We start from the raw sequence: 26,607 nt of genomic DNA, 5'->3' as shown, positions 1-26,607 counted from the left end.
ACCCAGTTCTTTGGTCGCGACCCAGCGAAACGATCATCTCATCTCTTTTATACTAAATAGAGTTGCGCGGTTCCTAAATTTTAAATAAACAAAATTCAAATGGGACAAAGCATATAAAATTTCCAAGATAGTGGTGTGGTCAACAATTGTTCAATAAAAATTTTAGGGAGAGATTTAATTTCATTGGGGACAACTTTCTTAATGATTTTTTAAGCATCTTTTAGTAAAAAAAAAACCTGAAAGCAACAAAAATAGTGGCCAAAAGCTATCTCAAATAGGGTGTAAATGGCTCAATTATGCACGCGAGCCCTCCTCCTCTTCCCGCAAGTGAGCCCACCGTCGAGTGGCCCGTTAGTTCATTTGAGTTTCGCACACGAGCCCGCGACCAGTGTCCTAATTCCAGCAGGCGAGCCCACCGTCAAGCGATCATTTAGTTCATGAGCATTTCACACGCAAGCCCACAACCGACGTCCTGATTCCCGCCCAGCCATTCAAAATTCTCATTTCGTTCGTGTTTAGAGGCCCACAATGTTCTTACTTTCGAAATTCCCGCACACGAACTAGAATTCCTTCTTCCCGCCGCCACCAGCTATATATTACACTAATATATTAATATTTCATTAGATAATTAATTAATGATGAGCCTGCTCACGAGCCGAGCCTCATCAAGCTCAAGTTTGAGCTTGAGCTTGAGCTCTTGGCTTGATAAGCTTGATTTACGAGCCGGCTCAACTCACTTACACTCCTAATACCAAATGAAACCAACACATCACAACATTTTTTTTATTAATATATTTATTTTTAATTTTTTATATTTATTTATATAACATTCTAATTTATATCTCATCAAAATATTAATTTATTTTAAATAAAATATAGTTTATGTATTTAACATATAAATATAAAAAATTTATATGATATTTATGATAATTCATTTTTACTAAATAATTCTATGTGCGGATCATCTTTATAGTAAGTGGACTTAAAAGCTGCCACAGCACATAGTCATACCTTTATCCTTTGTCAACTCCAATTCCAATTAGTTGCATGTGAGAACATATCACCGTTGCCTATTTAATGCTCAATGAACTAAGAGCTCTTTAGGAACTTTTATTGTGGGCTTAGATTTTCAAAATTTTATAAAGAACTTTGATGAACTTTCGATTAAGGGGAAACATAATGTAAAAGAAATATAATCTAAAAAATACTTTGGAGTTATTTAGATGCATGTAAAGTAAATGCAAATGATTTTTTTTTATTAGAAGTACTGAATGTAGTGTAAATTTTAAAGATAATAACGGCCGATGAGTTGGCCGGGTTGTGGCCGATAGCGGCTGGCAGCGACGGTGGGCTATTGCGAGCGGCGGTAGCGGTGGCTAGTGGGGCAAAGGGGAGGTAGTGGCGGCCGACTGTGGTGGTGGCTGGTGGGCGGCAGTTGGCGACCAACAACAACAGTGGTGGGCGGCGATCAAGTGATCATGCTTGTGATATAAACAATTTTTGCTCAAAACTATGTGAGTTTGATTTACTTCAAAAATGAATTTATAATGATTTACACTACATTTATTTTACTTTATTTTGCATTCCTTTTTCATCCAACCAAGCACTTAAATTTTCAGACCACGTACATTCAAAATAACGCACACTCTTTTATATTCCAATCAAACAACCCCTAAAGCCATTTTACAATTGTTCAAATTATAATATATTCTCCATATAGAAGCTCAACTACATTGAGGCTCTTCAGCCCAACCATCTGTCATGAACTGAAAGGACAGAGGAAAGTAGATTATATTACATAATGCATGACATCACATATGATTTGAAGTACATTTAGATGCTTCTACAACTAACTTGAATTCAAATACACAACTCTCTTTGGCCTATTGGTTGAAAGCTTAGGCTTCCAACTTAGAAGTCCAAGGTTCGAGTCCATGTGTATTCGTTGTGTGTGTGAGTTTGCCTTAAATGGCCTAAATGTCAAAAAAAAAAAAAAAAAAAAACTTGAATTCAAATCACAAAAGAAAGAAACTATATATATAGTTCATCTTGTTTTAAGTTTTATTTGGGATTATTTTTTTCTGCTTTCAAGGCAGGTTTTTAGTAAAAAGAAATTTGAACTAAAAGTTTTTTTACTAGAAAATTATTTTAAAAAACAACAAAAAAACTAACTGAAACTATAGTGTTTGGAAGATTTAGCTACCAATTAAAAAATAGTGTTTAAAACTCTTTTTTTTTTATAGTGTTTAAAACTTATGTATATGATGTGCGCATAAATTTATCCTAATATATGATGCTTATAATGTCAATTTTTTTTTTCTCTGAAGAGAACCGAATAAATGGGCATTCACATTAGAGAAAATATATCAAAACATTTAATTAATTTAATCACATAATATTGTAAAAAATTGACCTTAAAGTGGAAATATGTAATAACATGACTTATAATTTCAAGCAAATTATTATTATTATAATTTTGTCATTTGTACATCTAACTCAATTTTGTTTCCCTCTCTAATTCGTTCCTAATAACATTTAATGAATTCAAAATTTTAATGTTTCATTTGAAACAATTTTCTTACTACTTTTTAAATCATTTTTTTAGTACAAAATTTTTATAATTAGAAAAAATTTAACTAAAAAATTACTTTAAAAACTAATAAAAAAATCATTCCCAAACACAGCATAAATTTCCTAAACCCTAAACCAACATACACCAGTCCTTTCTAGGAGAAGGCAACCAAGGCATCAATACCCGAATAAACAATTAAATTTTTTAGTCAATGTCAATCAATAAATATAACCATTAACATTGACTAAGGATTTATTCGATATGACTATAATTTTTAATAGAAATAATTATAAAATTATCGTAGAAAAAATAATTTTTTTTGAAAACTATCATAAAAAATAACTCCCTCGCATTGAAATTTCTTGAAAGAGATGAAAAAATAATAACAAAATGGAAGATAGTATAAGAAACTTATCAAGTATGTTGGGAAGTGTGAATCTAAAGAAAATTAGGCTTTGTTTGGAATAACTTTTTTATTGCTTTCTTAAAACAGCTTTTTAGTACAAAATTTTTAAGTTAAAAAAAAAACTTCGTACTAAAAACGGCCTTAAAAATAATAAAAAAAAAACTACCCAAATAAAACCTAAATTAGAAAAAAAAAATGTAGCAGTTGAACTCATTTAAAACCCATAAAAGAGAGCCAATCAATTGTATTTCTACACCATCATACATTTCAACTTGAAGATATATAACTAAACTATAATGCCTACACAACAGGCACAGCATGGGAGCTTTGTTTTGTATACAAAATCAATAAGTTTAATGAGAAATATAGAATTAAGATTTACAGGCTATCACTGGAACTTACATAGTAGGATTAGTGAATACTATTAATTGCTTATCTGCTGTGGAAGCCAGAAGATGCGTATTATCCTCATTGAGTGCAAAGGCAGTGATATCTTGGCCTTCACTTAGTGCCAAAGTATGGAATACCTGCAAAGAAATATTATGTTCTTGAGAACTTTTAATGGGGAAATGGAGAAGAATGTGAAAATGATACTTTGGACTATTTACATGAGATCATTTTAGGCTTCGTTTGGGACGGGTTTCTTACTGCTTCTTAAAGCAGCTTTTTAGTACAAAAAATTAATTTTTTATACTAAAAAGCAACTTTATGAAGCAGTAAGAAAACTGTCCCAAACGAAACCTTAGTCTCAAGCTATAAATATGTTCAATTTAGTCCCTTAACTCCTCAAACATGATTATTTTGAATCAGATTTAAGTTATCGATGAACTATTTTAGATTAATTTTGAGTAGTTAATGGATTAAGGCTTCGTTTGAGACAGTTTTCTTACGACTTCTTAAATCAGTTTTTTAGTACAAAAATTAAAAATTGTATACTAAAAAACTGTTTTAAGAAGCGATAAGAAAGCCGTCTCAAACAAAGCCTAAATTGGACACAATAGATAGTCTAGGAATAACCATTTTGACCTTTTTCTTAAAAAATTTAAAAAAAAAAAGAGAGAAGTGTGTTTGGCTATAATTACCTTCAAAGAATGCAAATTGAGAAAGCAAATGGATGGAATTGGAATACTTTGCCGATTTGAAGTCGACTTGAAATTTACTACATTTGATGCTTCAGATTCTGACAAGAAAGCCTCGGCATTTGCCTTGCCATCTTTACAAGAAGAGGTACCAATCAAGGCATTTTCCCCATCAATTGAAATCTGAATACAACTGATTCGGCCTGAAAAGGGCGAGAAGGTTGTAGTGGCAATTGATATTCCATTGACAGTAAAAGTGCAGAACATCTTTTCATGCTCATTCCAAGTAAGTATAACTCCTTGAGATGAAAGATTGATAGCATGGGCCTCAAGAATATCTAACTTTCGCAACAACCGGCCCTTCCTTAAGGAATGTAGAAGCACACCAGAGGAGCTTGAGCTTGAAGCAATGATGCCGATGTCGGAATTAACGGCGCAGCAGAGGACCTCGCCGCGATGTCCTCTCAAGACATGGATAGGCCCTTCAATGCGGCGTTTTTGGCGGGTTTGCGGAGCGCTGCTATTGTTACTAACTGTTACAGGAGTAGTTAGGGTGTTTGGAGAAGAAGAAGAGGGTGCTGAAGCATTTTGTAGGTTTGAAAGGAACAGCCGATGTACTCTCCAAAAAATCACAGTTGTGTCTCGGGACCCTGTTACTAGATAATTAGAATCTGGAGAGAGTGCAAGGCAAGTTACAGGTGCACAATGGCCTGATGCAGTTTCGATGGTCTTCGCTTGATCTGCTGATATCAGCTTGATAGAATTATCAGCATGTCCTCCTATGTATTCACACAAAATCATTAGCATGAACCATTAAAAGAAGAGAAATAATTGATCTAACAATACCAAATGATTCGAGCTATACTTGTATCCAGGAGCAGATCCAGCCTTAATTTTCAGGGGTAAAGTTTATAAGTAAAAATATAAAATTTTTTATTCATAATAAAGACTAAAAATACATATAGAGGGGGACAAATTACCTAAAGAATCATATAATAAAGAATTTTTTTTTTATTTTTTCAGGGGGGGAAGGGACAATTGCCCCTCTGGCCTTAAGGTGGATTCGCGTATGTTTGGATCATACCTATCTTATTAAAATCGCCCATTTATAATCATGTTTAATGAAGAATGGAACGAATGAAAATGTAGCACCTAAGCATAAAAAAACAACCAATATTGGAGATTCCACAGTGATTTTTACAGATGGTTATGTCAAAAATCATACACGTTGCGTGAACATAGCCTATTTTCCGAGACAAGCATACTCCGTCTAAAATGGACAACATGTTCAATAAGAAGTGTCCCATTTTCTCGATCAACCAAAAAAAAGAAAAAGAAAAAACAAGTTTGTTATATTGCCTCCTTGTTTCTTTGTACCAATCCTAATTGCCAATCATACTTTTTAGACTCAGGAACATTGAACTTTATTGACGATATCTACTTAATTCTACCGATTTTCATTTAGTTATTCAAAATTTAGGAAACTTTTCAATGCATGCAATTCCGACTCACTGGATACTGGAAAGCTGAGAAGCAAAAGGAAGTTGAAGGCTTTCAGCTCCATAGACACGTAATTCAAAATGCAAATGATTGTAAACCTACCGTTAAAAAAAAGGTTATACCTAAACGCTAAATGCCAAGTTTGTTATAATGCCTCCCTGTTACTTTGTACCAATCCTCTATGTACATACCATTCAAATAAATATATCTTGCCATTTCTTGACATAGCAAAAAAATAGTTATGCTTATCTGGTTATCAACTATTTTCATCAAAGATTTTAGAGCAAAAAGAGGCTGTCACCATATACACAAATTAAGATCATAGATATTTGAAATTCTATTAGACCGGTCCAACATAACCGGCCCATGCGAAATAGGCGGAGATGTTCCGCCTTCTTATACACACAATCCAATCGCACGGGTAGGAAAAAGTTGTTTAGGAAGGACTTTTAAGGAATTAGGAGGAAAATTTGAATGTAGGGACCGTTTAGAGATTTCCTTTTGGATTGTATGCATTAAATAGTTTGTTCTCCTAGGGTTAGCGCATATTGAATTTGGCTGAAATTTGAGATCTCTTAGTTTCTTTGGGCTCTAGCAGCGTCTAGAAATTTGGGAGAGAAAGATCCTCCTCTCGAATAGAGGATCAATTGTATCTTGGTATTTTCCGTTTCCCTTTCATCAAATAATACAAATTATCTACTGTTTTGTGGTTTTGTGGGGATTTTTGTGGAGAATTCTTGTTGTTTTCTGAGGATTGATAGGAAATACTTGAGATCTACACGTGTTTCCTATCAAATTCCCAATCAAATAGGAGCATACACTTACCGGTGATAATTTCATTATCATGTGTTATAGCAACAACGGCAGAACTTCGTATTCCTGATGCAGCAAATGCAAGAGCACGAGGAAAATGCCAATCATCAGACACCAATCCTGCTGGCCCTTTAAACATGCGGACAAGGGCTCCACCGGCGGAAGTTGGAGCAGCTTTCCCATGATAAAACAGGAAAGGATTACCATGGACATCAGGAGTATTTGGTCGCCATTTGTGCTGCACAACGTTTGCTGCAGGTGCAAGTAAATCGACAATTACAACAGAATCATCTGAGGCATAAATAGAAGCAGCAGGAACATTGCATCGTTCAGGATGTGGAATTGCGTATGGTTGAATTTCATTTGGATTTCGAAATATAACCTGGATAGACAGATGCAATCAAATAAGAATAATGCAGATTAGTAATCAACAAAGGCTGATATGCACAAACTGGACTGATTCCAAGTTATGAGAAAATCATTAAATCCACAAATAAACAACTTCTTAATAATATGCAAATAGTTGACTGCAAAGTAAATGGAAGAATATTATCGCCATTACCATAAACATTTTCACCCGAAAATTGATTAGCTTAGCTTAGGAAGTTCTCAGCCATAAATTCCTATTCAAGCTACATTTGTTGTTAATTTTAAATTGGCTAAATCTTTTTGAACATATGTACTACCCCTATTCCTTTCTAATTTCTAACAATAGCTATAGTTCCTACTAAAGCATCATCTTTAAAGCATTGCACATGCCCCCCCCCCCCCAAAAAAAAAAAATCCACCTTCGACCACATTACAATAAATTTCCTGCTCTTAACCATTTCAAAAACTATCTAGTAATTCTGTTACAATCCATGTTCACACTCTTATTTCTACCAAATTCAATATATTTGCATGTGTCATCTTCATAAAGAAACATTAATATACATATTATATAGCAGCTCCTATGGTCATTTCTATAAACTTCTCACATTTCATGCTTTTCTTTTGTTACATAATACTATGGTGGATCTTTTTTGAGCATTCAGTTCTTTTCCTATCATTTCTTCATCTAAATGCCTAATATTTTGTAAAAAATATCAAAGATATCTAAACCACATCTTAAGTTTCATAATATTCTATCAAAATTGTGTGATTGTATTTATAACTATGCAACATAAGACCCTTAGCTCAATAAGTATTGCTTCACTTATTTTAAGCTCCTTGTAGTGTAAAGCTTTCCTCTATTTTCACATTCAATAAAATTTTCACCTTATCAATCAAGAACTTCATTAGAATAAACTGCGTTGCATTAATCGAGTTTTAGGGTTGACTAAAAAAAGAAAAAAAAGATGGAATAATTGAACTACAGAAAACAAAGATCAAGGCATATGCATATGCCCTCTCTCCATCTGAGTCATATTTAAGTAAAACATTATACAAGCAGGGGGAGAAAATATCAAAACTAAATTAAGCATGCATTTTTTATAAATAGTTAGCATGGCATTAAAAAAAAAATCATAAATGAAATTTCTTTCAATCTCATAGAGTGGAACTTCTAGACAATGAAATTAAACAGAAAAATAAAAATATTAACTGGATTGGACCAAAAAAATTGTTCCCCTGAATGGATAGATTCTTTGACGAATGTGTGATGAATGTTTCAGAAAAGACACGACAAAAATACGCATATTAATTAATCCCTAAGCAAATTGTAGCTGCCACAATATAAGGTTAATTTAGTTAAGCCATTGTGGAATTGATAAAATCAAGTGAAGTATATACCTGCAACTTTAGGATTTCTGTTAATGGTTTCCTCTTTAAATGCGGGACAGCCAACAATTGTGATGGAATTTGTCCAAAGTATGCAATCTGCTTTCGCGCATCAAGGCGATGCACCTACATATAATTTTAAGGGAATGAGATTAATAGCATCATATTAAAAAATAATAATAATAACAACCAGATTATGTATACCGGGTCCATTATTTTATCGACGTCAATTCTCCCTTCATAGGAAGTATAGAAAAAGACATTATTTGCTGATACAGCTTCCTCACCACATTGCTTGTACCTGAATAAATAATAATAATTAAACATCGGGAAGGTAAAATAAATAATACAAAAGACTATCAATGCGAATAACTCCACAATGCATATAGATCATTTATGACAATTATTTTTTGAATGATTAGGCATGGATTACAAGTTCATGGTTATTGTAAGCATGATGCGAATGAAGATTGATGTAAAGGTGGTTGCATGCACACTTGATTGTGGTTGCATACTGAGATGACCTAATGTTTAAATCCAACATTCAATAAGGGTATTGAGTTTAAGGAGACATGATGTTTGGATGGAAGCGCAACTTAATCAAAGAATTTAAGTCCTAAAACAACAACAACAATAACATCACTACTTTATCTCATTACATAGGGGTCGGCTACATGAATCCTTTTTCTCTATTATGTCCTGTTAAGAGTCAAATTTTCATTTAAATATAATAAAAAAAAGTTTTTTTCTAACCAAATTTTTTAGGTCTACCTCTACCTTTTTTAATATAAGCCAAATGTAACACATCTACTCTCAGAAGGCCAACATTTAATGTGCCCAAACCATCTAAGATGACTTTTGCTAATATTATTTGCCACTAGAACTACTTCCAACCTTTTCACACATATGCTAGTTTCGCATTATATCTCTAAGAGTGAAGCCACTCATACACCTGAGCATCCTCATCTCTGTAACACTTAATTTAATTTTATTCTTCCCTTTTAATGGCCAACATTCTGCACCATAAAGCATTACACGTCTCAACATCATCTTATAGAATTTTCCCTTAAGTTTGAGGGATATTTTTCTGTCACATAACAGACTCGATGCATTCATCCACTTCAACCATCCAACTTCAAATCTACTAATAATATCCCCATTTATTTATCTTGACCCATACACATCAAAACATGCAAAAAGAGGTGAAAACGAAGATTTAAGCAACGCGAGCGTCGGCGTAGTGCATCACTTAAAGGGTCAAACGACCTTCGATTACAAAACAGATTGCGTCGTTGCGATCATGACATCGAATTCGCCTAAGTAAGAACCCCATGCAGTAGAACCAGACAATGATGAAAAACATCTAATGATCATGAGTAGGATGTGCTTAGGCATGGCAAACCTTGGGTGTGCTAGCTTTTGGGTTCTATGGGCTTTGGCTACTCTCGGGTTGGGCTTTGGTTGTTTTGGCTTTGAGCTATAATTTAGGATCTACTTAGTGCTAACTCATTAATGCTTGAGCTAATTTTTGGCTCATTATTTGGAGTAATTGCACTATTTTAGCTCATAAATTTGAAAAAGTATTCTTCTTTTAGCTCATTATGTGGAGTTGGAGCTTGCCTCTTCCCCTTCTTTGTGTCCTCTCGGTTTCTCCCTGGTGTTGCTCCCGTGGTTGGTTCTCCTCCCTTTACTAGTCTGGTTCCGGTCCCCTGTGTTGCCTTTTCGGTTTCTTCCCTTCTTTCCCGTGGCTGCCTCTACCCGGTTCTTGTGCTGTCTTTTCGGGTGTTGTTTTGTGTTGCCTGCTGGCCTTATTTTCCTCTTACCTGATTGGTTCGGTTGGAGATGGAAATTGGCTATTTAGCTCCCCTTTTTCTCCTATAAATATGAGGGGTTTTTGTCATGAAGAGCTTGTTGATTAACTTGAGAAAGTCTCTAAAAAAACCTGAGGGTTTCTTCTCTTCTCTTGGAAAAGCTTGCGAGCTTGTTCCAAATATCTCTTCCTCCTCTCCATTTCGTCTTGACTTCTAATCTCTTCTTCTCTACGCAAGTTCCACTCCACTTGTATCCTTCCTCTTGAGCTATTGGGAGGTGTTTGTTGGCTGATTTGGAGACATTTGCCGGAAGAGTTTGGTTGGACGTTGGACCTTATTGTTGTGGTGGACCCTTGGTTTGCAAGCCCTAAGCACTTTATCATATTTTACCTACTGTTCATTGCATGTGAGGAAACCGCTTGTCGGTTGTCTGAGGATAGTGTTTTTATTTTGTTATTTTGTTTCGTTTGTTCAACTTTTTGTTCGTTTTGGTGTTTGTTTGGATGTCTGCATTCTAGATTGAATCGAGTTCGGTTTCATTTGCCTAGTGTTCTCCTATTTGACTTTTCTTTCTAGTTGTCTTGCATCAAGTATTTAATTTTATATAATCGCATTAGATCTTCAGCACCTCTTATAAGTAAAGTTCACTAACTAAAAATATAAACTCTCAAAACCGATGCTTGTTAGATTAACCAGAATATTCAATTTTCTATGTTCACGTTAGGACTTTAAGGTGTCTAATAAGAAAGGTTTGCTCATTAAAAGCACAAACTCGCAGAACTAATGTGTAAGAACTAGCTCGGCCGGTCAGTTGAACCAACCCTAACTAAAGCACGGGCGAAACATATGGGTCGAGCGGGTGAAGCAGCGAGCCGAGCATGGGCGGGGAAAAGTTGGGGGAACAGAACCGTGCAAACAAGCGAAGAACCACGTAAGGGAGTGAAAAGCTGCGACTCCTCAAGACAGATATATGTCCATTTCACTCACTCCACTCACTCCACTCACTCCAGTGGAATGAAACGAATGCGAGAAGCATCAGCCAAGAGGAAGAAGAAGGAGAAGAAAGTTAGGTTTGTCAATTTAGTTCATTTTTGTGCAAATTCTTGAGTGATTTAAATCTAAGAAGGAATCTTTAATTAAATTTTTCTTCTATTCAAATTTAGATAAGGAAATTTATAAAATTTAATTTCCTCTGACTGAAAAAAAATATAAGATTGTTAAATAGGAATAAATCAAATTGGTGAGTCTCAATTCAAAGAGGAAAAAATCTTTAATAAAGGTAATTAATTTTGATTAATTTTAGAGATTGCAACAGATTATGAACTATGTTCAAGATATCGTTAGTAGCATTCAATATTATATAGAAGATGCCCAATGTATTTGAAAACGTCTTTAAATGATATCAAATTAATGCAATATCATCTTGACGACATTTAATTTTAGAATTTGATTATCAATTATTGATACATATGGAATATTATTTGGAACAATGAAGAATTCAAATATTTGAGCTGGGACGAGTATTAGAAGTTTATTTCAAAGATTAAGTTGAAAGGGATTGATGCACGGAAGTAATGAAAATGAATAATTATAAGTGTTTTATAGTAATTATGATTTCTTTTTTATTTTTATTACAATTATTATGTTGAGGCATATATGTGATTGAATGTTTATTTATATAAAATGATTAAAATTGAGAAAAGAATAAAGTGGATGATTGTGTTAATTATAATAATTTTATTTTTTTATTTTATTGCTATTATTGAACATTATATCATGCCTAAATACTTATTATAATTAAATATTTATATAGAATAAATTTGAGAATGATTAAGTGAAGATCATTATATATATATATATATATAATGTCCTTAAACATTAATATGACATGTGATGAAAATGAAATAAACTAAATGAATATTTATATGAAAATGAAAGTATTAAAGGAAGAAAAAGGTGTATGCATACAACTATAGAATTTTACCCACTTATAATACTGATTGGGGACGCAACGTACTCGTGTACGTTAAATAGAAATAGAAATGAAAATGGTTGTATCTTCATTGGTACAAACTATAAACGGTGCTCTTGTATTAAATGGAAAGAGAAAATGAAGAAATAAAAAGGAGTAAATGAATAAATAAAATGAATAGATAAAATGAAAAAAGAAACAAGTTATTTGAAAGACATAATAAAAATCTACAGCATATGTAATGTTATGAATATATTATAGCTTATGAAATATAATGAACATGTTAACTATATGAGAAAGGCAAAGGAACATGATTATTTTTATATATGTTTAACTGTTATACTATAAACTGTGATTATTTACAGAGTTTACTATGTAAACTCAAATTATCAAACTTAAATTTCAGGTAAATCTTCTGAAAATAAAATGCCTGAAAGAAAAGAATACGTCTACAGCAGGAAATCGAATGAAAACAAACAAAATCTAGTTTATGTATATGTTAAAATTTGTAAATTTGTTAGTAGCTCATTAATTTTATTTGGGATGTTAGTTGCTTAAATATTTATATATTTAAAAATATGTATTAACTATTTGATTATCTGTTCCCGCCTTGTTTATTCGAGTATCCGGGACAGGTCGTTACACAACATGCTTTGAATTAACCAGAATATTCAATTTTATATGTTCATATTAAGTTTCCAAGGTCTCTTACAAATAAAATTTACTTATTATAATATAAACTCTTGGTTTGGCTATCTATACAACCCTAAAAATTAGAAGTCGAACCCGATTTTCTATTGGCAAGTAAACAGTCGACAATGTTCAAATAACAAAGCAAAGTTACCCATAAACTTTGATGATGGTAGTGTTGAAAAAAAATTCAACCAAAGGAAATTCTATAAGTTATATTACCTCCAAAACCTTGATGGAGATACAATATTTTAAAAATAACTTTATTATCACCCCGAAATGGCCGTGTTGAATGTGATTCAAAGAAATGACCCAAAATTCCAAAGTTAATTGTTAGGGGCTCAAGTTTAAATAAAATTCCAAATCTAATATTCTACAAAATTCAAAGCAACATACATCTCCGCCCTCTGCAATAGTTTGTCGAGAAGGTTAAATTTGAGTATAGCCTTAACTCACAAAGAGCGAACGTCATGTCAGATGTATCACTAAGATTTATTCTCAAACTATCTCTCGCTATTAAGGATGTAGCACGTGTTCTCTAATTGGTGATTTTTTTACCAAATAACACTACATGTAAATGATTATGATCGAGGCCCTTTGATTGGATGATTTTGCCATCAAATAGTACTACTAAATTATGATCATAGCTAGAGCTCATGTGGTTTCTAATGACTTCAAACTATTGAGTAATGAATCATATAATATATTTGAAAGGGCACAAAACCCTCTGTAAGCTAAATTCGACTTAAATTTGTCCGCTTAGGCAAACATTCAACCCATATCTATAAGGTACCATTGGACAATACAACCCTTAGCTGTTGACAAAGATTCTTCAGTCAGGTTAGACGACTATCTCTTATGACTATTAGACTAGGGACTATGATAACCTAGGATGACGAAACTGTAGATCTTGATAGGGCCCATCATCATTCCCCATCACTTAGTTTAAGTATATGGTGATAAATTTCAAATCTTGAAAACCCTAGAAATCCAATTTCCAAATCCAAAAAGCTACTGCTACTATATGCTAGATATCTAGTATCTATTTAATAACTAGCTTTAATCAAAAGTATTCTCTTGTTTTCGGGAGTAGTTAACTATAAAGGCTTGTGTATATGAGAAACTAGGTCTCAGGTCATAAAGTCCTCGTAAAATAAGGGCAAAATCTCTGAGCAGTGTCTGATCTAAAATTCAATTTGCCTTCTAAAAATTGATCTCAAAATTTAATTCGTTAAAATTCTCCCCGTCGACAAAAAAAGGGTGTGGATAGCCCGAGGCGCCAATTTTTGGAGCCCAAAAATTTCCTTTAAAAAAAAATTTGCATTCCAAATAATACAAATTTTATGGTGATAATTCATCAAAGAGCTTTAAATCAAATCTTGACCAATCATGTCAAATTTAAGTGTTTTATTAATAGAAATGATAAATATCCCTAGTAATGAGTAAATGAAAATTTTAATTATAAAGTTGGTATGCAAATTCGAAGCATACATGTCTGGCCCTAAATGTTCAACATTAACATCCGCATCAGATACAAAATTAAATTTTAAGTCACCGTTAGCTATAGTCATAATTTCTACTTCTGTTTTTCCTCTTAGATCCCAGAGTTTCAAATCTCTAGCCACACAGTCCTTCGAATGATCTCAGCCACTTCTTACCTACTGAGACAATTCAAGCAACATAAGTTTAGTAGAGATGGGTCAACGGTTTGAGGGATGGAGAGGCCAAAAGACAGTATAATTTTCAGGTTTCTAGGGCTTTTGGAGGAGAAGGTTGATATGCATTAGGGAGATGAAAGAATTAAGGAATATATTTGGAAGTTCACGCATGAGAGCATATGTAGATTAAATAGAATATTTCAATTCGCATGTCTTCCATTCTGGTTAAGAACAACAGTTCCTTCCACAGGGTTTGAGGAACAAAATGTGTATGTGTGCGTGTTGGTGCTTGGGAATTCAGCTTCTCCATAAAATAAATAGAATATCCCATGATGTGCAAATTAAATAAGTCAAAGGGATTTTAGTAATTACTAACTTTTTATAGTAGGATTAGGATCCACTGCTTTCATAAACTAAGAAAAAAACTGACATACCCAAATATGAGGTCAATCCATTCATGTAGATGCGAAGAAACGTGTTCACTCTCTAAAGCACGGTGATGCAAATAAATGAAATCAACCGGATTGTCAGCCCATGGTGGTAGTTTAACAGAATCTGGGAAAAGTGGATAAAAAATGAGGATTGGCATAAATTCTACGCATTATATTACATCAGCCAATGATGATCAAGTGAATTCACCTTGCCTTCTCCCTGACTGGTTTATGCCAATATCAATATTGTTTTCGTTACTTAGAATCTCAGGGAGGTAAAACAACTCTGGCACCTAGAGAATATCAACATAAAATAATCAGATGCTAAAATGAAATGTGTAACCTGAAATGTACAGAAAGAGAAGGCCGAAAATCTTTATAGACAAAATGCTTAGAAAATCTAGCCAATATATTATTTAACTTAAGAAGACATCTACCAATTCTTTCACATCACTCATGTCCTCCAGGACATTATTCCATGAATGACCAATATCAGAAAACATTTGATCAGCACGGCCAGATCCACCTCCTAATTTGGTAGAAAGAGTGGTAAATGGTTCGACTCTGAATAAGAAATACATGACCTGGAAAAAGTCATTAATATCAGATAGAAAATGATAATCAAACTTCAACATGAATTTATAAAAGTCATGAAAATTAGAATGAGAAGAGAGAAGAGTCACAAAATAAGTTGATTGAATTTTATCATATTGTTTTATATAAAAAGGATGAACGAAGTTATAAATAAATAGCTAGAGAGAGCTATAAATAAAAGAAAAAAAACCGAAAAGCAGACTTTAATTTTAAAATGTAGAACCAACTACACAAGATAAATAGAAAGTTGTTATTTGCGGATTGTTGAATTGCTGTAGAGGAAACCTGATATCCACAAATTGCTGGATTATAGTATATGAAAAGTTGAAAGCAAATTAATGGATTGTTGTAGGTGGAATAGCGTTGGACATGATTTCAATATTATATCAACAATCTCCTTCAGACAAGTTTAAATATGTTGATCATATCCAAATTGTCAATTAGATTATCAAAACTCATTATGGATATAGCCTGAGTGAGAATATTTGTGGTTTGAGAGTTTGTTGGAACAAAATTTAGTTTGCTAGTTCATTTTCAATTGTCTATGACAAAATGCAATATATCTCAATGTGTTCAGTCTTATCATAATAATAGTATTAATTATAATATTTATGACAATGTGGTTATCATATAGCATTTAAAAAAAAAAATCACATGATAGTTTAGCTTTCCTAACAGTCATTTTAATCGAATTCATTCACAAATACTAAGTGTCACTGCCGTGTATTCAACTTTAGCTTGCTTCTTGAGACCACAAATTGTTTCTTATCTCTCCATTTGACAAGGTTTCCCTATACATAAGTATACTAGCTATAGGTGAATCTTTGTCAGCATCTATGAAAAATTTAATTTTCTTATTGTATGACTTGATATATAATAGATCTTAACTGGTATTATCTAGCAGTACCTAAGAATGTGGTTAAAAGATTCTATTTGATCTTCAGTAGGGGTATTCATGCATTGGCATACAACACTAATAAAGTGTTACACTCCACATCACCCCTCCTACCACAACAACGTAGGGTGCAACAGAGAAAACATCAAATTCTTTAACATTTAAAACTCATAATCATAGTTAGCTTAAATTATATGCCTATTTACCCTACTTTGGAGGAAATAATCAGAGAGCTCTGCCCAAAAGACTAACTCTGAATACAAGAAGTTTATTGATCAATAACAATTTTTTTTTATATTTATTTATTTTTATAAATTAGAGATTGTTCCGTATAACTTCGTTCTGATCAATAACAATCAGGCAAAAGAAAGGATCTCTGTGAATGAATAGGAACGAATCAGAAGAAATGCATTTGTGGATACCAAAGGGATCAGACCTGATTTAGGAAGTTTTATATGAAGCCCATTAACTCCAAATCCAAAGTAAATGAATCACAATCTTATGAATCAATTTTAAGGAACTTATAGGAGGTCACAGTAGAGAAGAAAAAGAGGCTGCAGATGTAGCATAGATAAAAAAATAAAAAATAAATTAATGAAAAATTTTCTCTGAATCTCCCCTAGGAAATTAATAATTAGCAAAAGTGTAAGATCATTAATTAGAAGGAACAAAGCATGACAAAGCTAACATTATGTGCGATAGTAGTTTAAAGGTTCTATGATAATATCTTAAAATTAGGATCAGACGCATTACAAGAATCAAAATCATTCATGATAAAAGGTTAGCTCAAAAAGATTGACAACTGGACTAATTTTAGGATCCCATAATGAGGAGAGATAACATGTAGTGAATAAACGAATTGATCTTTAAGTCATGAAAAAATGTTGACATAAAAACTTTTCAATCTTCTCATAATGTGGTTGCTCGCATTCATATCACTCTATGGGGGCATTTTTTAAAAAAATTCCCCTAATGCCCTAATCTATCCCTACTCTACTAAATCAAAGCCCCTAAATGATTCCAGTCCCAAGCAGAAAAAAACAAATAGCAATCAAAGCCTCCCTTCACACAACCAATAAGAGATTAATGAGCTTCAATAAGGGTAACAATCTGTGAATCACATGACAAGGAAGATGAAAAACACAAAGGAGACAGAAAGTGAGAGGATCTAGTTATTTGTATCTTGTAGACTAAGAGAAAGGATGATTTTTTTTTTTTTTTTCAAATGTTGCTCAAAATTTTCATAGAGGTTGTTTAGTTTGAAGTAAAATGGGTCTAAAGTTACTCATTTACATAGGTTTTAAAAATTTTGGTGTTTGGTTTGATGAAAAAGAAAAGCAAAATAAAATAAAAGAGATGTAGTGTAAAGTGTTTTAGTTCATTTTTAAGGTTAAATAAACTCGCCCAATTTTGAGCGAAAAATCACCGCAAGCAATCTCCCTTGCCAAGGCTATATATATATATATATATATATAGGGTCCTCCTCTCAAATTTATACTCCATAATATTTGATACTGAATTTATCAGTGCCTACTGACCCCATTAATGTAGGCCATTCTTGACTAAACCACATAGATCGCCATTCACTAATCCAGAAACAAAATAGCTAGCTTAAGAAACCATGTATTAAAATATAGACTTATACTTTCAAAAAATATCAACATATAAATGTAAAAATAGTCAAACAACTGCTAAAATCTATAAATGTACATGAATCAACAAATACCGTTCGGAAAAAAAAAAACAAATACCGTTCGGGCACTAGAATAATGTGAGCCATAGTGGAACTTGGGGATGATGGGATCATCAAAGGTCGAGTATCTCTCTTGGAACTTCTTTAGCCTGTCAGGATTTAAAGCACCAATTGGCTGTACAGTACAACTAGATAAGTCAAACAAAATGCTATAATAATGAAAGGAAAAAAAAAAACATTAAAGAAACAGTCCCCATAGATACCTTCGAAAGATCTCTATAAGAAGAAGGATCTTCAAGATTTAATGTTTTAGAATAATAATCTGCCAAGATCCATGGAAAAATAGGATACTGCAGAAAACACAGGATATTCAGAATATAAACAGTGAAATACTAGATTGAAAGATCATTAACACAACTCTTATGTTATTAACCTGTGTGATATCATTGTAACTACGGCCAGCTAGGGTGTTGAGTTCCATTAGATATTCGAAGTTGCTAATCTGTGGCAAGGAATAAATGAAATCATGAACTTGTTTTGCCAACTGTAAAATGACATGCAGACCAGAAGGCTTACCTCCCACCTTGCCCAACGCTCCATAAGCTGAGTTTTTCTAAGAATTGCATCAGGTCCCTAAAATAAATTGGGTAAATGAACACAGCTATAGTTAAGTTACACATTAAAATAGAAAAAAAGGAGTAGTTGGAGTGAAGGTGGAGCTAACCGTTGCTGTGAAGAATATATCATGCACATGAGGAGGGTGTGCCTGAATTATACCACGAAAAGCAACCTTGCATCCTTCAATACTCTGAATCAAATGAAAAATACAAACAAATTTATATGTACAAACAGGCCAGCTGATACTCTAAAGGCTTTAAGTCCATTACTTTCCCTTTAGGTTCATTATTTTCTCATTGTCAAAATGGTACAAACCACTTTTGGAAGTCATATGTTCTTTTAGAAAGGAATCTTATTTATGTTTTAACCAGAAGAACTAAATCCTTAACGAATATCAACAAACAACTCTCAAATCAACAAAATATACATTAAATGGAGTTTTTTTTAAGAGAAAATAAAGAGAAATTGCACAAGGCATATATTTATTCCATATGAAATAAAATTGTATTTATAATTTTAATGATCAATTGTCTGAAATATCATTTCCCCAAGAATTATATGGTGGCTCGACCAATCTCAGATAAACTGATCTAGTGTTAAGTATTAAATTTCAGAAGAAAGAAACACAGTGGCACATAGGAAAATATACATGTGCAACCATTCAAGCATGCATGTACGCATGCAAATCTTTATATGGATGCATGCCCGCTTTTATCCAAGTGGATATAAGGCATGTCAAGGAAAATTTATGTACATATAAGCATGCATGCATGCATACATAATATTTCCACGATGCTAAATAGTACAATTTCTAAGTGAGTGCAACTTGAAAGGATGAAATAGGTTATGCAGACAAAAATACTCATTAGTGACAAATAAACCACACGTGAATATTTTTAATCAGACATATGAGGAAATTGAATGAAAGATTTAGAAAGATTTTACCCCAAAGTCAAAGAAGTAATTCGACCGATCAGCCATAAAAAATTCTAAAGCACTTCTTCTCAAAAAATATCTACAAAAAGCAAACAACTAGGATGAATAAATGAAAGAGATGCAATGAAACATAATTTAATTCAATGTATTGTGAGTAATTTGAATAAAAGGGAAGTTAGAGTATTTTCCATCTAGTTTCAAGAAATAAGCATAATCAAAATACTTATGAGATACAAAACAACCTACCCTCAAGCATTGCAAATCAATTTAAAGAAATGTCATATATGCAAGGGGTAATAGCATGAAGGAATATATCCAATTATTGTGAACCTAGAAATATGTAATAATATAAGGTATAAATGAATTACGCATATGATATCATCCCATCTAAATTGAAAAGCATTGCTTCCGTAACCTTCAAAGGATGGCAGGAATACCTATTTGCAATTAGAAAAATGATTTTCTTATAGATTTTAATTTTCTATTAGGCAGTATAACAAGCATGCTATTGAAGATGGTAAGATTTTTATCAACAACCTTCGGCAAAAAATTTGACGAAGGGAAGAGATGGACCAGCTTCTATCCTTGCCTTGTTCCTTGTCTTGGGGTGAAGCAACCAAGCTTTCAGCTATGGATTCATCAGTAGTATGCACATCAACAATGAAATTTATTCTCTTAGTTGTGATCTGTAAAAAATAAATAAGAAAGGTGGAAAACCATAAAGACCTTACAATTTACCAAAAAATAAAGCTGTAAAAGTAACATGCTTGAATACAGGATTTACTAAAAAAAAAGACTTAAGGTGCAAGCTGAAAAACTAGTCGTGTAACTATAGTAATCCATCCAACACATAGCTTAGAATAAACAGAACCAAGATGATTTTAACAATAACAAATGAAGAGTGCTAGATAACTAAAACTAAGTGATGGGGACATCGATACGAGGTTTCGACGCGACTATCCGAGGCGACACAGGAGATCAATGGCCACGATGGAGAGTCTTTACTTTTGATGCATTTTATGTATTAGTCATTATTATTTCTTCATTTTTCCATTTTTGTCCTTATGGGTAGTTGGTCACTATTGTAGCCCGAGGGGCATTGTTATCTTTTGTTTATTTGTCATTATGAGGCTTATATATATGGTCATTCTCTTATGTATTGGTTAATGAATGAAAATTTCATCTTGTTTCTTCTTCTTGCATGAGAGCTAGAGAAGGGAGAGAGAGAGAGCTCAAAGGGAGCAAGTGCAAGGCCCACCAGTCGTTGGAAGAGTCCTCGACTCGTGGTTTTCTATTTTACCATCGTCTTCTCCACCACTTCCATCACTCCCACCCGCCGGCCTCCATAGCCCCACTACCGTCCACTAGCTCCATCACTCAACCCGCCTCCTCCCTAGCCAAACTCGCCCGCCGGCAAAGCCCTCCCTTCCCCTTTGACCGCTGGCCATCCCCTCATACAACGTCATAATGACTCTTAATTTGGGTGCTAACCTTAAGGAAGGAATTTGAGAATATTGAAATTCAAATTTCTAAATCCAAAAACTTTCCTTAATTGTGAAATCCAAATAAGGAAAGTTTATCCGTTTGAATCCGTTTGAAATTTTAAATTTGGAGTCATTATTGTTCCACCTCGTTGGCATATCTCGTTTGGAAAGAGTTTGAATTCCCCCCTTTCCCCTCTCCATGCTGCCGGCCAAGCTTGGTTCCAACGCGACTATCCAAGGCGACACAGGAGATCGATGGCCACGATGGAGAGTCTTTACTTTTGATGCATTTTATGTATTAGTCATTATTATTTCTTCACTCTCTTAAGCCTCCAATCAATGCATTCATTACACACTAATTTGAGATCAATTTCAAATTAGTTTTTCCCCCAAAACTTAATTGAATGAAAAACTTGATGGCATTTTGTAAGATTCAAATAATACAAGGAGATAATAATGTGGCATGGCATGAAATGAATTCAGGCCATGTTTGGATGAGTTTTGTTTCCATTTTATTTTGTTTTTGTTTGCTAAAAAGAAAATTATTTGGATATTCTGCTTATTTCCTGTTTTTACAGAAAATAAAAACTACTTTGGGAATTAAAAAAAAAAAAGTAGCCTGTAATTTAATTGGCACGATTCAGTATTTAATCCAAATTAATCACATCCATGTATTTATTATGCTAACTAAATCTTATTTAAGCACACCAATTAATTTAAGTTACCATCATAATCACTAATTATTTATCAATTTCTTAGGTTAATCAAATCCTAAATATCTATAATTAGTCAAAATTTTAATTTATATTTCAAATCCAAATGATCTTAATTAAAACTGTAATTACTTTCTAATTAACTATAATGAAATGTTAATGATAATTTAATATTAGTGATTGATTACGAAACTAGATCAAATTATCATAATTAAAAACTACCATCACCTTAATGATAATAACTAAAATCCTAACTAATCTCTAATTAGCCTAAATAAAAAGTTCGTCACAAATTACTCAGGTTATTTATGATTTAATTATAAATAAAAATCTTAATTACCATAAATAAAAAAAAAAACTGATTAAGATATTGATAATTTAATTAAAAAACCGAATTAATATATAATTAGCCTAATAATTCTTTATTTTGCAAGTCACTATAGTTAAATAAATTTTCCAATTAATAATCTTAGTCTTAATTATATTAAATAAATGGTTAACTGCCAACTATTTTGGCTACTTAATCAATAAATTATATATTGCACATCATATTCTTGTGCTTAAACACAAATAAACTAAATTATCATAACTAAAGCTCTGATCATCTCTAATTCTCTCTAACAAATATTAAATAAGAATTATTTTCATTAATTACTATACTAGTGAATTGACCCCTCCCTAATTATGAAATTAAACATTTATAAAACCTAGATCTTAACTATAAAATTAATTAATCACTAATTAGTTCTTTTAATATTTGATTTGCATAATTAATAAACAATTATCTTAATTAGTCAAACCGGTCTAAACAATCACTTAGGTATATTTTTAGAAAATGTGAAAATGCTCTTATTTATTTTCACAATTTAAAGAAACAACTTGTTCTTTTTTTTCCCAAAAATAAGAACTGAAAATATGGTTAACAAACCTGCTTTTTTTTTGCCCCCACTTAGTACATGTTCTTGAAAACAAAAAACAGAAAACAGAAAAAAGGGAATTGTCCCCAAAAAAAAGGGAATGAGATTAAATTCAAACATCGACTCAAATTTAATCAATCAAAAGGCAACTACCATATTACTGATATCAGACACTCAGAAGGCTTTCATACCAAGTTTTTCATTTGAATGCATTACAAACTAAAGACTGCAACTTATCATGATGTCCTAGATTTATTCCACTAGTTCGCAGCTATAGAGAAAATTATCAGTTGAGACATACGAACAATTATGAGATGTCTTAAAATCTTTCGCCAATTATAGAACAGGTTATCGGCTCATGTAGAACTTAGGTAGTTCCAAACATCATTTTGAAACAACAAGAAAATGAACAAGACTTGAGCACTAGGTTGAATGACTTACTTGAAATGTTCCACATACAACCTTCAATGGCCGCACCATCAGTGAGGGCAGTTCAAGAATGATTCTTTCATCAGCTTCACCGGGAACATATCCAGGAGCAAGTACGGATGCTGGTTGAACTGAAATTTCATCAACAGAGGCCCAAGCGTTTCTAGAAAGTAGTGCTCCATGCAATGACTGGTCATCAGTTGATAGCACAGGTTGATTGCCTACATTATCATCCACACTAACAGATTCAGGCTGATCTTCATCCTCATTTTCTTCTTCCATTGACATAGCTTCCGGTTTCATAATGGTGGAAATACAAGGAAGATCATTATTTATTGAATCCCCCTGATCATACGAGTCTTCCATAGATTTATGTTGTATATTATCTTCAAAAAGAGAAGCTCTACGCAAATAAGAAGATTTTTTGTAGCATCTTTTCAGAAATCTTCTCATCCTGCAAGAATTTTCTGATGTGTCTAACATCCGAAATGCCTGCACATCAAACATTTAATGTTGGTGATCTTGGAAAAGCTCATTAACTGACATCAATGTGAATAGTTTTGCTAAATCTGAAATTGAAGGAAGACAAAAATTAAATAAACATGGTTGTTTAATAATAATTTAAGATCTTTAAAATTGCACTTACTAATTTGGCATTGCCCAATTGATCTCCAAATTGTCCAAAAAGCTGATTCATTTCGAGTAGACAGCACACAAGTTTTCTCCATGCTTGAGCACCAGTGCGTACACGATGTCTGTCTAACATATCAACCTGTACAAGTCTCTCCATCTACAATATTTCCAAAAAATTGAGCAAGCTATGATAAAAAAATAAAGCTACGAAACAAAACATCCAACCAACTTACCTCCACACGCTGCATGTTTCTTGCTGAAGCAAAACTCGTCACAAGAACTGCCACATACTTATAGCAAAGAGCAGAAAAATCCCGATCTGAAATAGATCTTGAATCAAAAGGTTGGAGGCACTCTGTCCAAGCAGCACCCATGGCTTCCGCAATATTCCACCTCTTAGAACGCTCAAGATCACTTGCACTCCTCCTCTGCGCTGACGTGGCCATTGCAACAGCACTAAGCCCTCTCCCAGAACCAATCTTCGCATTGCGTTCGAGGTCCCTTGCAGCTGCCAAAGCAGCAGCTTTAGCTGCCGCTTTATCCTTTGGCATAGGTGAAAACTTTTTGGATGTCTCAAGAGGCTTCTGGAAACTTGAAAATGCATGCAGTCTAGCTGACTTGCGTTCAAGCATGGATGTATCACGCCTATATGATGTATTTCTGGAAGTTGGAGCTGTTTCACCACCAGAAGCACCAGCAGCAATCATTGCCAAAGCCATGGCGGCTGGAGGAGATGCAAAAGCAGCAGACCAGCCAGGGGATATCATTGCAAATGCGGCCTGTTCAGACAGAAAAATATTTTAATTTTTGGAGATGGCACAGAACAGAATAGTGACGGAACTAAGATTTAAAGGAGCTGTGAAATCAAAGATCAACTAAAATAAATCAAAATTAAAAACTTTAACTTCCTGAACTAACACAAGCAAACAAAAAAATATATGATGCATAGACACAGATACGATGATATAGACACGACATAGACACATGACACGTCAAATATTGAAAATATAGGACACATACATGGGTTGAATACAATATTACAAATTTTATATCTTAAAAATAGTTTATAGAAATTGAATAAGCAAAATATTAAAAATAATTGAGAAATATTAAGTCATTTAACTAGGATTTGTGCTTAAAATGATAAATATTTGGATGTCAAGAGTTGGTCATGGATGTTGTGTCATGCACCAAGAGGGCAGACGACAATGTTGTCAAGATTCAAACATCGATGTTGTGCAATGGGTATAGGGCATCGATGTCAAGATAACATCGACCCTCAATGTCGAAACGACATCAGTCGTTGATGTTGAGATGATGTTGAACAAAGATGAGATGTCAGGATAGCGCAAGGGCATAATTGTGGGTGTAGAAATTACTAGTTTTGTGTGTCAATGTCAAGAGAGCATCAGACTTCAATATTGAGATTATTTTAAAACATTGATTACATCGGACAGATGACATCGTGTGTTGTTGTGAAACCCTAGTCATAATATGCTAAACAGATGAAAATGGGAATGTTTGAGGAATGGGATATTCAGCACAAGCGATTGATTTGAGACTTCAGAGTCAAATAAATACATTTAGTTTTTATATTTTTAATAAATAAAAATTTGAAGTACAAGAATTTATTTTAAATTATTTTAAAATATTTAATAGATGCGTGTCCAATTTTTTTAATCGAACATGCCTTAGTGTTTCATACATGTGTCGGAAGAGTGTTGCGTTGATACGTGTCAGACACTGCATACCACTTCGAAGAGAAGTATCAGCGCATCATAGAAAAAATATGTAAATAAAAACCAACAAAGTAAAAGAAAAAAAAACCTATCTTAACCTAGCATTAAAGTCAAATATTGACACTTCTTCATTGCATCAAAATCATCAACCACTAATTCTATCTCAAAATTCTTTGCAAAAACATTTCAATCTATGTTAGCAATGAACTTAAAAGGATGTGTGATCGATTATCTCGCATTTGCCAACATTTGACATAGATCAAAAATTGGGGAGAAATTTTCAAACTTAATTTTGATGAGCTTCAATTTCAAAATGCTCTAACCAAATTTTTAAGAGTGGTGTTTTTATCTATTTAGTCTTCAAGATAAAACTTATTTGCAAATTAACAAATACCTTTAATTTGGAATAATAAATATCCATCTCTAATTCAATACTAGGTTGAGAATCAATAGTTCTATAACATAATCTTTAAATATATTGTTTAATTCATGCAATTGTGCATCCATACTTCCATAGTGGCTATGAAAATATCAACTTTATAAAGATACTCCACTATAATATTGTCCTTTCCATGATGCGAACATTCTCCATCTCCTGAATAGGAATCATTCATGCAAGGAAGGGGGATATCTAATTTTTCACCCAAAAAAAAAACTCAACTTTTGGAGAAAAGAATCCCATTCAAAAACTTGACCATAAATCATTGCAGGCCTCACTACCATCTTATAGAATTTTCCCTTAAGTTTGAGGGGTACATTTCTATCACATAACAAGCCCGATGCATTCCTCCACTTCAACCATCCAACTTGAATTCTGCTGATAATATCCCCATCTATTTCACCATCACTCTGAACAATAGATCCAAGATATCTAAAATGTGTACTCTTATTAATGACTTGATCGCCCAAAGTCACAATCCCTTCAGTAGGTCTATTACTACTAAAATTACACTCCATATATTCTGTTTTAGATCTACTCAAGCGAAAACCTTTAGACTCTAAGGTTGACCTCCATAATTCAAGTTTACCTTCAACTCCCTCTCTAGTCTTATCAACAAGAAGAATATCATCAGTAAAAAGCATACACCAAGGTATATCCTCTTGCAAATGTCTAGTGAGAACATCCATGACTAAAGCAAAAAGATATGGGCTTAAGGCTGATCCTTGATGTAACCCAACCGAAATAGGGAAATACTTGGTCAATCCACCTTGTGTTTGAACACAAGTAATAGCTCCTGCATACATATCTTTAATGATTTGAATATA

At 33.1% G+C, this 26,607-nt stretch overlaps 1 protein-coding gene across 3 annotated transcripts in view; it reads right to left on the bottom strand.

The window, feature by feature from the left end:
- Positions 1–3,163: 3,163 nt before the first annotated feature.
- The window catches only part of LOC110095242 (BEACH domain-containing protein C2), a 105,723-nt gene continuing 82,279 nt past the window's right edge, over positions 3,164–26,607 (bottom strand). For all 3 annotated transcript variants that reach the window (XM_028700115.1, XM_028700117.1, XM_028700116.1), the window contains 18 exons: positions 23,836–24,381; positions 23,616–23,759; positions 22,982–23,461; positions 19,964–20,112; positions 19,436–19,505; positions 18,597–18,680; positions 18,449–18,505; positions 18,306–18,374; positions 18,136–18,222; positions 17,931–18,047; positions 15,128–15,274; positions 14,899–14,983; positions 14,694–14,814; positions 8,333–8,429; positions 8,141–8,254; positions 6,383–6,752; positions 4,061–4,836; positions 3,164–3,505 (listed from right to left, as the gene is read on the bottom strand). In XM_028700115.1, coding sequence (XP_028555948.1) covers positions 3,377–3,505; positions 4,061–4,836; positions 6,383–6,752; positions 8,141–8,254; positions 8,333–8,429; positions 14,694–14,814; positions 14,899–14,983; positions 15,128–15,274; positions 17,931–18,047; positions 18,136–18,222; positions 18,306–18,374; positions 18,449–18,505; positions 18,597–18,680; positions 19,436–19,505; positions 19,964–20,112; positions 22,982–23,461; positions 23,616–23,759; positions 23,836–24,381 — 3,642 coding nt within the window. In that variant the 3' untranslated portion in view covers positions 3,164–3,376. The remainder of the gene's footprint in view (positions 3,506–4,060; positions 4,837–6,382; positions 6,753–8,140; positions 8,255–8,332; positions 8,430–14,693; positions 14,815–14,898; positions 14,984–15,127; positions 15,275–17,930; positions 18,048–18,135; positions 18,223–18,305; positions 18,375–18,448; positions 18,506–18,596; positions 18,681–19,435; positions 19,506–19,963; positions 20,113–22,981; positions 23,462–23,615; positions 23,760–23,835; positions 24,382–26,607) is intronic.

Source organism: Dendrobium catenatum, unplaced genomic scaffold (assembly GCF_001605985.2).
Source record: "Dendrobium catenatum unplaced genomic scaffold, ASM160598v2 fragScaff_scaffold_1449, whole genome shotgun sequence".
Classification (NCBI taxonomy): Eukaryota; Viridiplantae; Streptophyta; class Magnoliopsida; order Asparagales; family Orchidaceae; genus Dendrobium; species Dendrobium catenatum.
Note: the sequence above shows the minus strand (reverse complement) of the source record. Positions and strands in the feature narration are given on the sequence as shown.